This window comes from Mus caroli, unplaced genomic scaffold (genome assembly GCF_978045245.1).
Source record: "Mus caroli unplaced genomic scaffold, Mus_caroli_1 scaffold_2, whole genome shotgun sequence".
In the NCBI taxonomy this organism is placed as follows: Eukaryota; Metazoa; Chordata; class Mammalia; order Rodentia; family Muridae; genus Mus; species Mus caroli.
In genome coordinates, this window is record NW_028227257.1 from 15190111 (window position 1) to 15202873 (window position 12763).

The window sequence follows — 12763 nt, forward strand, 5'->3', positions numbered from 1 at the left end:
CTCAGCTGTTGCTCCGGTGCCACACCTGCCTGCCTGCCTGCTGCTCCAGTGCCACACCTGCCTGCCTGCTTGCCTGCCACCATGCTCCCTGACACAATGATTATGGACTCTTAACTTTCTGGAACCATGAGCCCCAGTAAATGTTTTCCTTTTATAATGCTTTGGTCATGTTATCTTATCATGTCAATAGAAAAGTGACTAAGACATCTCATAATTTGATACCAATATTTGACAAAGTTCTTGGGGCCAAGAACACATGACTAGATAGGATAAAGGTCCTAGGACCCTTTCCTTATTGGTCTACTACAGCCCAAGGTGTTTCTCTCCAGTGGCCTTTATGTCTGGGACAATTACATTTGGCTTCGCAGCACCAGTCTGACAGCTCTGCTCTCCTGGCACTGGAGAGGCCGAGAGATGGTTACCTTCTCCTAGTTTAATGTAAAAAAATAAATCTATTTTTCCTCCCCTGCCCCTGCTCCCAAAATGATGACTCTGAAGTTAATTATTTATTAATAAATGCCTAAGCCACAAGCTTTGGCTTATTCCCCAACTAGCTCATAACTTATGCAATCATTCAAACTATTTTATATCTTCTACATGGTTAGTTACCTCTCCTCAGCTTCATGTGTCCATGTCTGGGGTGAATCTCCTCTCCATTCTATCTCGAGTTCAGCTACTTGGCTGGTTTACATCGGTCTCCCCAGCGTTCCTGACTAAGCTCTAGAGGGCTGGAGAGATGGCTCAGAGGTTAAGAGCACTGGCTGCCCTTCCAGAGGTCCTGAGTTCAATTCCCAGCACCCACATGGTGGCTCACAATCATCTATAGTGAAATCTTGGGACCTCTTGCGGCATGCAGATGTACATGCAGATACTCATACGTTAAATAAAAAACTCTTAAAAAAGAAAAAGAAAAAGAAAATCTCTAGAATCTACAAATAGACAGTTGTAATGGTTACCTGGACCAAGTAATGTTTTTTGAGATTCAATAATTTGAGTTGGCAGATATCTTTCTGTGAGTGTGAGTGCGTGCCTGTGTGTGTGTCTGTGTACCTGTGTTTGAGAGTGTGAGTGTGTGCGTGTGTGCGTGTATGAATGTGTATGTATGAGTGTATGTATGTGAGAGTGTGAATGTGTGTCTGTGTATGTGAGTATGAGAGTGTGTTTGTATGTGCACATGTGTGTGTGTGAGTGTATGTATGTGAGAGAGTGTGTAAGAGTGTTAGTGTGTGTCTGTACACATATGTGTATGAGAGTGTGAGTGTTCCTGTATGCACATGTGTGTGCATGTGTGTGTGTTTGAATTTGTATGTATTAGTATATGTGTGTGCGAGTGTGTGTGTGTGTCTATGCATGAGTGTGTAGGAGAGTGTGAGCATTTGTGTGTGCACATGTGTGTGTATGTCTGTACACATGTGTGTGAGAGCGTTAGTGTTTGTGTGTGCACATATGTGTGTGTCTGTGCACATGTGTGTATGAGAGCATGTGTGTGCACATGTGTGGTGTGAGTGTTTGCCTGAACACATGTGTTTATGACAGCGTGAGTGTGTGTGCACATGTATGTGTATGAGTGTATGTGTGAGTATGAGTGTATGTCTGTGAGAGTGTGAGAGTGTGTATGAGAGTGTGAGTGTGAGTGCGTCCGCATATGTGTGAGTGTGAATGCTTAGGTTACAGGATATTCTCAATGATGCATTTTGAGTAATTGAATGGAGAAATATTTGAAGATAGATGGAAGAGATGGGGTTAGAATTTGAGTTCTGACTTAGTTAAGGAGAGGTGTGGCCAAACAGAAGGTAGCATGGATTACTCCGGAGTTACCGGGTTCAGAGAAACCTAAGCTCACAAAGGCAATTTATTTACTATGTAATTTTAGGTGGGTATTTCCAGTGGAGTGAGTCATTCTAAACCTCTTCTGAAGTACATTTGTAGTGTAAGCAGTTTACGATTTTTAATCATGAGAGCCAATTCTAATTAGGCTGTAGATGGCAGACAGTAAGTCCCATTCTATTTCCTATGTATGTGGATGACAAATCAAATACAGTCTTTCTCACGAGTTCTCCAAAGAAGTTCCAGAAGCCATTGCTAATCAGTTGTTTGGTGTCAGAGAATTCAGAGTGTCTAAGACTGTACACTATCAGAGCTCTTTCTGAGAAGCAGCCGCATAAACAACTCAAGACAATGAGTTGTACCTGAGTCTCTTGGGAGGCTGGGATGAGTAGGTCTCGAGTCAGCAGGGATGCAGTTAGAGGGCTTCTGGTCCTTACTCCCAGGGAGAGACAGGAGAACCAGGAAGTATGGCCAACTCATGTCCCCTTCCCCTCCACTCACACCCACGCCACCCACTCCCCACAGGAATGGAAGGAAGAGGATGAAGATGCCTCTTCCTCACTTCCTGTGTGAAATTGGCTCACAGATTGTGCTTTCTTCCTTCTGCAACCCATATATAATGTATGCATTCTTACTGTGTGGAATGCCGCCTGATTAGCCGCCTGATTGGGGAAGACGCCAAAATATTTTCACATGGAAATATCACTGGTTGAGAATTTTATTCTTAATCACAGGAGAAAGAATAACATCAAACATAAAAGCCACCATCAGGGGCATGTCTTCATCATTCTCTCCTTCTCCTCCTCCTCCTCCTTCTTCTTCTTCACCTTCCTCCTCCTCCTCCTCCTCCTCCTCCTCCTCCTCCTCCTCCTCCTCCTCCTCCTCCTTCTTCTTCTTCTTCTTCTTCTTCTTCTTCTTCTTCTTCTTCTTCTTCTTCTTCTTCTTCTTCTTCTTCTTCCCCGTCCTTCTCCTCTTCCTCCTCCTTTCCTCCTCTTTCTTCTCCTTCTTCTTCCTCTTCTTCCCCTTCCTTCTTCTTCTTTTCCTCCTTCTCCTCCTTCTCCTCTTCCTCCTCCTCCTCTTCGTCGTCCTCTTCCTCTTCCTCCCCTTCCTTCCTTCCTTCCTTCCTTCCTTCCTTCCTGCCCCCTTCCTCCTCTTTTCCCCCTCTTCCTCCTCCTCCTCCTTCTTTTTCATTTTAATACCTTTCCAGGTCATTCCTACCTCTCCTGTGAGATGCTTTACACATGGTCAAATGGTTCTCTTAGATGAGGTATGAGCCACAGGCAGATTCTGAAACATGGGCAAATGCACAAACCTCAAAGGCATTCCAGCAACAGGAGCTTGACAATGTGCTAAAGGCATAGCCATGCCCCTGGACATGCGAATGGGGGCTGACTGAAGAAACAGGTACAGGTGACTAGGGAGGACTGCAGAGACTTATGCCAGGAGTCTCAGCACTGGGGAGACTGAGACAGGAGGATCAACTATGTATGTTAAAAAGAATGAGCGGAGTATGGTCACCCATGCCTTTGATCCCAGAATTTGGGAGGAAGAATCAGGGAAATCTCTATGAGCAAGAGGCTAGTTTAATTTACAATAGTGAGCTCTAGATGAGCCGAGGCTGCATAGTGAGACTCTGTCTCAAAAATATAAAGTAGAAAAAAGAACCAATAAACAAGGAGGCTGAATTTTCAAGGCATAAGTATTCCTAACAATTGGTCAAATGATTGTTAGTCTTAATTCATTAAAAAGAATTAGTAGAGAGATACATATTATTAAAAATTGCCAAGTTGATATTAAGAATCGTTGAAACAGGGTTGGAGAGATGGCTCAGTGGTTAAGAGCACTGACTGCTCTTCCAGAGGTCCTGAGTTCAATTCCCAGCAACCACATGGTGGCTCACAACCATCTGTAATAGAACCCAATGCCCTATTCTGGTGTATCTGAAGACAGCTACAGTATACTCATATATAAATAAAATAAAATAAATAAATCATAAAAAAGAATTGTGTAAACAAATGAAAAGAAATCTTGACTAGATTAAGTTGAAAGCAAAATTAGTGAATTGGAAACTAATACTGAGAAACTCCCTAGGGTCCATAACACCTAGAGATGAAGAAGAAAACCTTATAAGGACAAACAGAACAAGGACAACAGAAATAGAAGAGCTAATACGTAGCCACTGGAGCCTTCAGAAAGAGAACAAAGAAAACAGCTGAGAAGCAATTTCCAAGAGATAAGGGAAGATGCACACCTCCGGTTAGAAGTGCACATTCATACTCAAAGAGGATGAAATACCGAAACCTGACTCAGCACGATTTCGGAACGTGGCTGCTTAGCTCATGCTTTACTTGAATTAAATTGACCAGGTTCCAACTTAACAAGCAATTCAAGCTTCGCCAAGAGCTGCTACGGATTGCTCCCAGCGTTTCCTTGGTCCTACTCATCCCTAGGAAGGCAGCTCCTGAAAAGATGCACTCTTGCCTGCTGCTCTCAACAAAGGTGCATTGCTGTACTCAGATGTGACCAGAGAAGGCGGTATGTAGGCAAGGGAGAGGCTTCCAAGAGCAGAACTGGACTTTCCAGATTGCCATGGTCAGGAAGTGCCTCCTCTGTCACCGGGGAGGGAGTGCTCGCATCCTTGACTTACTAGGATAAAATGTGTTCCCGGGGCTGGGGATCCCTATGCAGATTGCTTGTCACACTTCCATTTGGGACATAAGAGTTTTCATTGCAGTTTTTCTGTTGACATTTTTTTTTTTACATTTCACACTGGGCATACTGGAAGTGGTTCAACTTCTAGGTGTAACCTCATCTATAAAGATAAGGTCCTTTATTTGAATTTAACAGAGAGAACCACTTACATCCAGTTCCTCAAATTTTTATATTTCCTTTCAGCGTCTGAGCACAACTAAGACTGCCAGTGTCTTTGGGGGCAGAGCCTGCTCTGAAATCTGCTTCAGATCAGGGATTGACTCTTTAGTGTGACATTTACTCCACTCCATTGCTGGTGTCTGTGCTGGCACCTTGGGAACTTGTTGTCTCTTCAACGAGTTCCTTGTGGTGAGGGTGTGGCTCCATCTATCTCCTACCCAGGGTTTCTGCAACCACCTTAGCACTTCAAACCACAGGCCTTTCTAATTGTCACCTTTTGTTCTAAAACCACAGAGATGCACAAAAGAACACGCTCCCTCCCTCATTCATATTCATTGACAAATAAAGTCCTGGGATCCAGGCAAAAGGTGTCAAGTGCTGGTGATTTGTGAAGTTGCTTCACCAGGTCGCTTCTAGTTTGTCCCAGAGATTAATCGTTCAGTTTTTATTTCCCCTGTTTTCTTTCGCTGGTACTCACATGATTTATCTTTGATTGACATGTCAGTGTCAGTCTTGATCTGTGGTGGTTGAGGCGTGAGAATTTTCACATAAATGAAATGCTTTTCTTTATCCATAAGTCCTTTCACTGGCTTCTTAATTTGCAACAGCAACACCTGGTGTAAAACGAACATGTGACACTGTCAAAAAAAGGTGTCAGTCGAAGTATTGAGTTTTCTTTGTTTTTTCTATTTAGCTTTATTTACTTACTGAGACAACGTTTCACTCTGTAGCTCTAACCTGAAACTTACTATGCAGCTTGTGACTGGTCAATTTGTGGCAACCCTCCTGCCTCAGCCTCCCACGTGTTGAGATTACAGGTTTGAGCCACCTGGATTATTTATTTTCTTGGATACAGAGTCTTGTTATAGAACTCAGGCTGATCTGCTGCTCACTATCACCCCTCCTGACGGCTGGGATTGCAGACTGTGTCGCCAGAGCCGGCCCTACCGTGGAGCTTTAAAAGTACATGTAGTGTTGCTTTCCCCAAAGGCATGCGAACACTTTCAAAAGAGAAGGCCTCAAGATGACCTCCTTTGACCCCAGGCACCACTCTGCTGCCAGGTTCCTCTTCTTGCCCTGGCATTGATAGACCATGAGGAAGAACCAAATGATTGACCCCTGACATATTCTTTTTAAGCCAGTGTTTCGAGTCCCAATGGATAATATGTCTCAGGAGTGTATGTGTGTGTGTGTGTGTGTGTATACATTGCTACTAGAAACTATGGAGCCATAAAGGTTGTGACAGTCAGGGTTCTCTGGAGAGACAGAACCAGAGCACTGATAGAACCAGATACTGTCAAGCATCTAATAATGGTCAGAGCAAGATGGACTACAGTCTCAAAGTCTATGCCTGAGTATCGAGTCTCTCCTTAGAAACTGAGAGCTTCCTATGTGCCTAGTATCCACAGACCCTCACCCGTAAAGCAGTGTCTCCTGCTGTGGGCTTTCAGCTCCTCATCACATCTTTCCCACACAGGAGAAAGCAACGTTCCCATTTACAGCTGAGTAACAGGAGCCACAAGGTATGTCTGACTCAAAAGTTCAGGCTCTCGATGACTGTGTGGTGCTGCCCAGTGTGTCTTGTTCAATGTAACCTCAGGACCTAGAACAGCACCTTGCATGTGGTAAGCAATTGTTGAGTAATTTTTGCACAAATGAATGGATAGATCTACATAGATTTAATGGATGCCAAGACAGTGTGGAAGTCAATTTAGTGAATCATTTGTAGGTTAGGATAGGATTGTGAGGATGAGCCTGTAATTAAGCAGGTTCTGGGTATGACTCCAGTGCTTTAGGAAAGCTGTCTTAAGTTCTAGAGTTGACTCAGGATGTAAGTTGTGGTTTAGCCCTTCTCCTGTTTCTTTTACTACAAGCTGAGAGCTTGACCTGCATCAGAGGCTAGAAAACATTTTCTGTGAAGTGCCAAACATTAGGTATTTTAGATTTTGTAGTGAATGTTTCAGGGTTCTGTTGCAATTATTTCACACTGTTGTTACAGTGGATGAATAGACAATATAAATATTCCAATAAATCCCATATATATATTTGCATATATATACATACACACATATACATATATACACACATACATACACATATATACATATACATACATATATATACACACACATATACATATATACATATATACATACATACATATATACATATATACATACATATATATATATATATATATATATATATATATATATATACACACCTATAAAGAAAAAAGAGCCTATATTGGCTGCTCTTCCAGAGGACCCCAGTTTATGTCTCAGCCCTCACACACTGGCCCTTAACTGGAAACTTCAGTTCCAGGAAATCTGCTGCCCTCTTCTGGCCTCCTCAGGTACCAGGCACACAAGCTGTGTACAGACATATATGCAGGCAACATACCCATTAAAAGAAATACATCTAAACAAACAAGCAAGCAAACAAAAACCTCTCAGCCTTCTGGATCTGGCTCCGGGACTGTAGTTATGCTCCTTGGTCCAGATAACTTGAGCATCTCCCTCTAACCCTAATGCTGTATGATTTAAAGATTTAGAATCCATGATGTTGAGAGTAGGGATTTACCATGCATCATTATCTTGCTCCAGCTGCTCATAAGAAATATTGTTGGTTACAGGGTTCTTTCTGGTGAAAGGAGCTGTTTTCAAATAGTCAGTCAACCAACCATTAATCACAAACAGAAAGATCTAGGTGTGGAGTTCTCGCCTCGACTCTTTAAGAAACAAATATTTAGAAAATTCTTGGCATGGAGGAAGATAGGAAGGAACACAGAGTGGAAAGGAGAGGAGACGAGTGGGAGGAAGCGAGAGCAAACCCTTATCCAACCAGTAAGCCTGCCCAAGGCGGGAAGCCAGACCTTCCATTTCTCTCCTACAACCTCTATAAGTTTGCTAGTTAGCAGCCAGTCCACACCACTGGCTGTAGTAACTCAGTGCATACTGATTTTTTTCTTCCCTTTTTTTTGGCACCAAAATTGAAACCATGGAATAATTTCTGCATAAAAGGCTCTGCTAACAGCTGGCTCCTGGCTTAGAGAATACCTTGTGGAGCCCAGCACTTAACACACAGCCTTTTTGTGTCTGTTTGAATGTCTACAAACTTCCTTTGAGGAACGAGTGGGAAAATTACAAGGACCATGACATCTCAACATCCATCATGGCTGCCTCAATAAGACCTGGATACCAGTTGACCTGCCACAGTGGAACGGGGAATCTCTCGGAGCTTCACCCCTAGATGATAAAATACAGGTACTTAAAGATTGCCAAGAGAGGGGGTCTTTCCTATGGATGAGCCCAGTTGGCTATCTAATATCAAGTGATCAGCCCTAAAAGACATACACACATGAGCAGCACTAACCTGACTCAGTAGGTTGTATCAGTATTGCTACTCATATACACACAGAACAGTAATAATTAAAGAAAGGGAGGCCAAGAACTTGAGAAGGAGGAGGGTGGGAGGGTGAGATTGGAGGGGGTAGACAGAGGAAGTAAATGGTATAAATATGAAATCTACAGAGATGGCCCCACGATGCTGAGGTAAGGCTCAGGATTTGCAGGAAGGCTCAGGATTTGTAGGAAGAGAATCTTGGGTTGAAGTCTACAGAGAATGATGTCTCTTCTGATCATTGGATGCAATCTACACACACCAGGGAGCATCCACAGTGGGCGGAATGCATGGCAGCCATAGTTTTCGGCTGACATCTGAAGCCTGTGGAGGATTTAGGAATAGGAAGAATGAATTTCTTTAACAAGTCAAAGGACACCACAGCTCAATGCTGATTGCAGCGATGAGTAAGAGGCCCTGTCTCTTTCCTCCAGTCTGCTTCAGTGATCTCTATTAGCAATTGATGCAATTCATTCATTACTTTAAGGGTCATTTTAAGCCCTTACTCTTAAAACCAGTCCCAAGTTGTTTCATGCCTAAGAGACTGAGCTCCAACAAGGTTGGCTGAAGGCAAGGCCCTTCTGTGTGTAACTTTCATTTGTTTAGGGATTGCTTCCCAGGTTCCAGTCATGGAATGGGCACCGGGCAAACAGCGGTGCAAATGATTTGGCAGAAATCAACATCAGTTGGTTGAGCCATGCGTCATCTTCATCTCGAGAAGGAATTTGTATTGAGCAATAGGTTAGAGTTTCAAAATCCCAGAAAGTCCAGGAACATAAAAAAAAATAGAGGTGTATGGCAGAGTTTCAGCCGAGAGTCCACGTGTGATGTCTCAGCTTCAGGTTAGGGTAACCCTTTTGTGACTGGTTCTTCTCTACTAGTGAGAGCAATAGTCTTGGGATTTCACAGTGCTCAGGGCTCAGGTGGTCACTTGCAATGTCCCTCTGCTGATAACTTCCAAGACAGCTTCTGTCATTTTCAGCTCTCAGGTGGTTACTCTGATGGCCTCATGGTCCTGCCTGAAACAGAAAGTCTGCCACCTACTTCTGTAGCATCAAGACTTCTGTTCTGTGGCTAAGCTTCCTGCCTGTGCAAGAGCCGCAGGGAGGGGCCAAATGCATGCCACTGGGGCCACGCCTCCTGGTAAAGATATAAATAGTGATCCTCGGGACTGGCCATCAGAGCTCCCCTGCCTTCGCCATGAAGTCTAGCGGCCTTTTACCTTTCACGGTGCTCCTTGCTCTGGGGATCCTGGCACCCTGGACTGTGGAAGGAGGCAAAAATGGTGAGTTGGAATCGCTTTGGTCCAACATTGCCTGGAGTATCAGAGGTGGGGGCTCCTGATGGTTTGGGCTGCTTCTCAGTTTACTCTGGACCTCAGGGCAACATCTGTGTCTCCCTGGGGTCTGAGGTCTTGATGAAGTTTCAAGGCGTGTAGAGGTGCTCCTCTTATGCAGCCATCCTGTCAGCTCAGGTCTCACACAGCTCTGTCCCTGCCCTTTAGCCTTTCTGTTTGTTTCTGTCTCTGGCTTTAGTTCTCAGCATCTTACATATTAGTTCCCTTCTTATTTATTTTTCTTGGTCTCCATTATTCCTGCTCCCACCTTCTGTCTTTGTGAGATCTCACTTAGCTCTGAGGTAGAAAACCTTGACTGGGAGCCCGGTGCCTTTTATCCTCAGTCTGATTTTTCCTGGTCACATGTCTTGGTTGACCAAGTCTGTCTTTTCCTCCCTAGGTCAGCCCGGTATTTCTCTTTGTAGTTGTGGGCCACTGGAATGAGGGTCTACATTCTGAGATGTGGACCTTCGTCTAGGAATGATGATAGAGTCCCTCCTAACATCTTGAGCTTCTCTTTAGATGCTATCAAAATCGGAGCCTGCCCTGCTAAAAAGCCTGTCCAGTGCCTTAAGCTTGAGAAGCCAGCATGCGGTTCTGACTGGGAGTGCCCGGGAAAGCAGAGGTGCTGCCAAGATGCTTGCGGTTTCAAGTGCGTGACTCCTGTTCCCATTCGCAAACCAGGTGAGCCAGCAGAGAAAACAGAGAGGGGACAGTCAACGTAAAGAGCCAGCCCTGAAGAGGACTGAGTGAATGAAGGCATCCTTCATCACTCCCAGGCATCCTTGTTTCTAAGAGCTGTTGGGTCCAACATGTCAGTTAGCCAAGGCCTCTGGCTACCATTGGCAGGAAGAGCCACTTGCCTGCAGTTGCCACTCTGTGAGGATGATGGCTTTACAACCATTTGACCCTTTTGGGGCTGGAGAGCTGGTCCCCTGCATTGGCTGGAGGCTAGATGGTAGTGAGGAAGCAGGACCTCTTTCAGGAGACGTGTTTGGGAGGAGGTGACAGAGGTGATGGGTGGATGGGGACGACCTTCCTCGCTCAGGAAGGAGATGTTGGGTTAAAGACATGGAGATGCGTTGCCTGAGCCCTAAGACATCGGCCCTATGAATCCTTTCTCAACAGTGTGGAGGAAGCCTGGGAGGTGCCTCAAAACTCAGACAAGATGTTTGATGCTTAACCCTCCCAATGTCTGCCAGAGGGACGGGCAGTGTGACGGCAAATACAAGTGCTGTGAGGGCTCATGTGGGAAAGTCTGCCTCCTCCCGATGTGAGGTAAGGAGTGGGCTGGGGTAGGCAGAGCTCATTTCTCTCCAGCCCTTTTCTGCTTCAAGGTTCCGGAGCTCAAGGCTCATGCGCCAGGAGATTCTATTCTAATCAGGAGCCCCTGTCTGTTTGCCCTTTAAGGGAACTGTCCCCTATTTCTTAGGGCAAAGCTTAGCATTGCCCGAGGCTTTGATCCTACGGCAGCCTGTCAGGGTAAGGGCCGTGGGTGAATGACTCTCCGAGTCTCTGCCTGCACAATAGAAATACCGAAGTTGAAGTTTTGCGAGGCACAGTATACGGTATTTGCTTTCCATGTTACTGACTTCATGGTGTCTCTCTGGTCAGAGCACAAAGGATAGGTATAATGTGAGGAATGTCTAGCTCAGTGCTCTGCGTTTTGAGTTTTACAACGACAACGAGATTTGAACCTGTTCTCCTGAAACCCCAGATCCTCTCAAGTCCAGCCCCACTTTACCCTTTGACCGTTCTCAGCATGCTCCCTTACAAGGGCTGGATAGGCAGGATCTAGCTGGTTCCTATGTTGAAGGTCTTTCATTACTTTCTCTTGTAGCCTGATCCCTGACATTGGCGCCGGCTCTGGACTTGTGCTTGGTTTGCTCTGGAGACTACTTCCCTGCTCCCAGGCTTCCCTGCTCCGGGTTCCATGGCTCCCGGCTCCCTGTATCCCAGGCTTGGATCCTGTGGACCAGCGTTACTGTTCTACCACTAACATCTCCTTTTGGCCCCTGCTCAGCATTCGCCGAGCTTTAAGGAAATGCTGTTGGAGAGCAAATAAATAAAGGCATTCATTTCTCTATGCACACCGTGACTCTGATTCACTGAGGGGATGAGATGGGTGTGGTAGGGATCAATAAAGGAAGGATGGGAACGAGGCCCTCTTACATTCTGGGAGGAGAAGGATGAGAATTCCAGGCTTGGGACGCTTGAACCTTCCAAATATCATGTTTTTATCTGCAAAGTGGCAACAGGAACCACTTTCTTACAACGTGTAGTGCACCAGAGGTTGCAGAGTGGTGCAAAGTGTGTGTGTGCTAGACAGCTGTGCTTTACCAGAGTGCATTCACACACCACGGCCACTTATTGCTACCCGGCGTTATGAAAATGCGGTGTATGTGTGTGTGCGCACACACATGTGCAGTGTGCTTACTTGTATGTGTTTTTGAAGGACAGAGTAGGACACCAGGTGTCTTCCTCTGTCACTTTCTGGTTATTACCTTGAGTCAGGATCTCTGTGCTGAACCAAAAGCTGACCAATCAGGGCTGGGTTGGCTGGCCGGCAGATAGGCAGCTGTTTGGGTCTGCCCATCCCCTTCCTCCAGTTACTGGGGTTACAGGAAAATGCATCACATCCGGCTTTTTATGTGGGTTCCGGGAATTTGAACTGAGTTCTGCTTGTGCAGTGTTCACTGCCCATCTCCCCAGTACCCCGCCCCACTTCACAGTTCTACTAAACATATACTGCAGAAGAGGAGACGGGTTCCGTCAGTGTGTGCTCCGAGGGTAGCTGCAAATGATGGCAAGTAAAATGTGAAAAATGAGAAATCACCCATTTTGGGAGTATCTCCAACAGTTTGTTGTGAGTGTGACTGCTTTATTAAGATTGAGACTAGAGGGCTGGAGGAATGGCTCAGCAGTTAGAGCACTGGCTGCTCTTCCAGAGTTCAATTCCCAGCAACCACATGGCCGCTCACAACCATCTATAATGAGATATAGCGCCCTCTTCTGTCATGCAGGTGCACATGCAGATAGAGCACTCATTAGACATAAAGTACACATAAATAACAATCTAAAAAAGAAAAAAAAAAAGACTAGAAATAAACATGCAGAGAAACGCACCCGAAACGATGTTTCTAAAAAACATATTAAGTTGAATTTCTAATAGACTTCTCACTGAGGTCAGAAACAGCAAGGGAAGCACTGTTCTCCAACAATGTACATGATATCTAAAGCAACACAGGATGCTATGCCAAAGGAGTGTGTAAGATAGGGACAGACACTTTCGCAGCAGCTGGCAAGATAAAGCAACACAGGATGCTA

At 45.1% G+C, this 12763-nt stretch overlaps 1 protein-coding gene across 2 annotated transcripts; it reads left to right on the plus strand.

Annotated features, from left to right (window-relative positions):
• The first annotated feature begins 9267 nt into the window (after window positions 1–9267).
• On the plus strand, window positions 9268–11526 carry Slpi (secretory leukocyte peptidase inhibitor). 2 transcript variants are annotated; one of them, XM_021156428.2, is made up of 4 exons: window positions 9268–9385; window positions 9959–10120; window positions 10565–10714; window positions 11277–11526. In XM_021156428.2, the coding sequence occupies exons 1-3, from the start codon at window positions 9301–9303 to the stop codon at window positions 10711–10713; spliced, it is 396 nt and encodes a 131-aa protein (XP_021012087.1). In that variant the 5' UTR covers window positions 9268–9300; the 3' UTR covers window position 10714; window positions 11277–11526. The 2 variants fall into 2 exon arrangements, with proteins under 2 accessions (XP_021012087.1, XP_085685035.1); XM_085828909.1 differs by having other exon boundaries at window positions 9287–9385; window positions 10565–10709.
• Window positions 11527–12763: the final 1237 nt, after the last annotated feature.

Coding starts and splice junctions, on each gene's coding strand:
- Slpi (XM_085828909.1), top strand. CDS start 9,301: ATGAAGTCTAGCGGCCTTTTACCTTTCACGGTGCTCCTTGCTCTGGGG. Junction 9,386..9,958: donor TGTGGAAGGAGGCAAAAATG/GTGAGTTGGAAT, acceptor GCTTCTCTTTAG/ATGCTATCAAAATCGGAGCC. Junction 10,121..10,564: donor TGTTCCCATTCGCAAACCAG/GTGAGCCAGCAG, acceptor CTTTCTCAACAG/TGTGGAGGAAGCCTGGGAGG.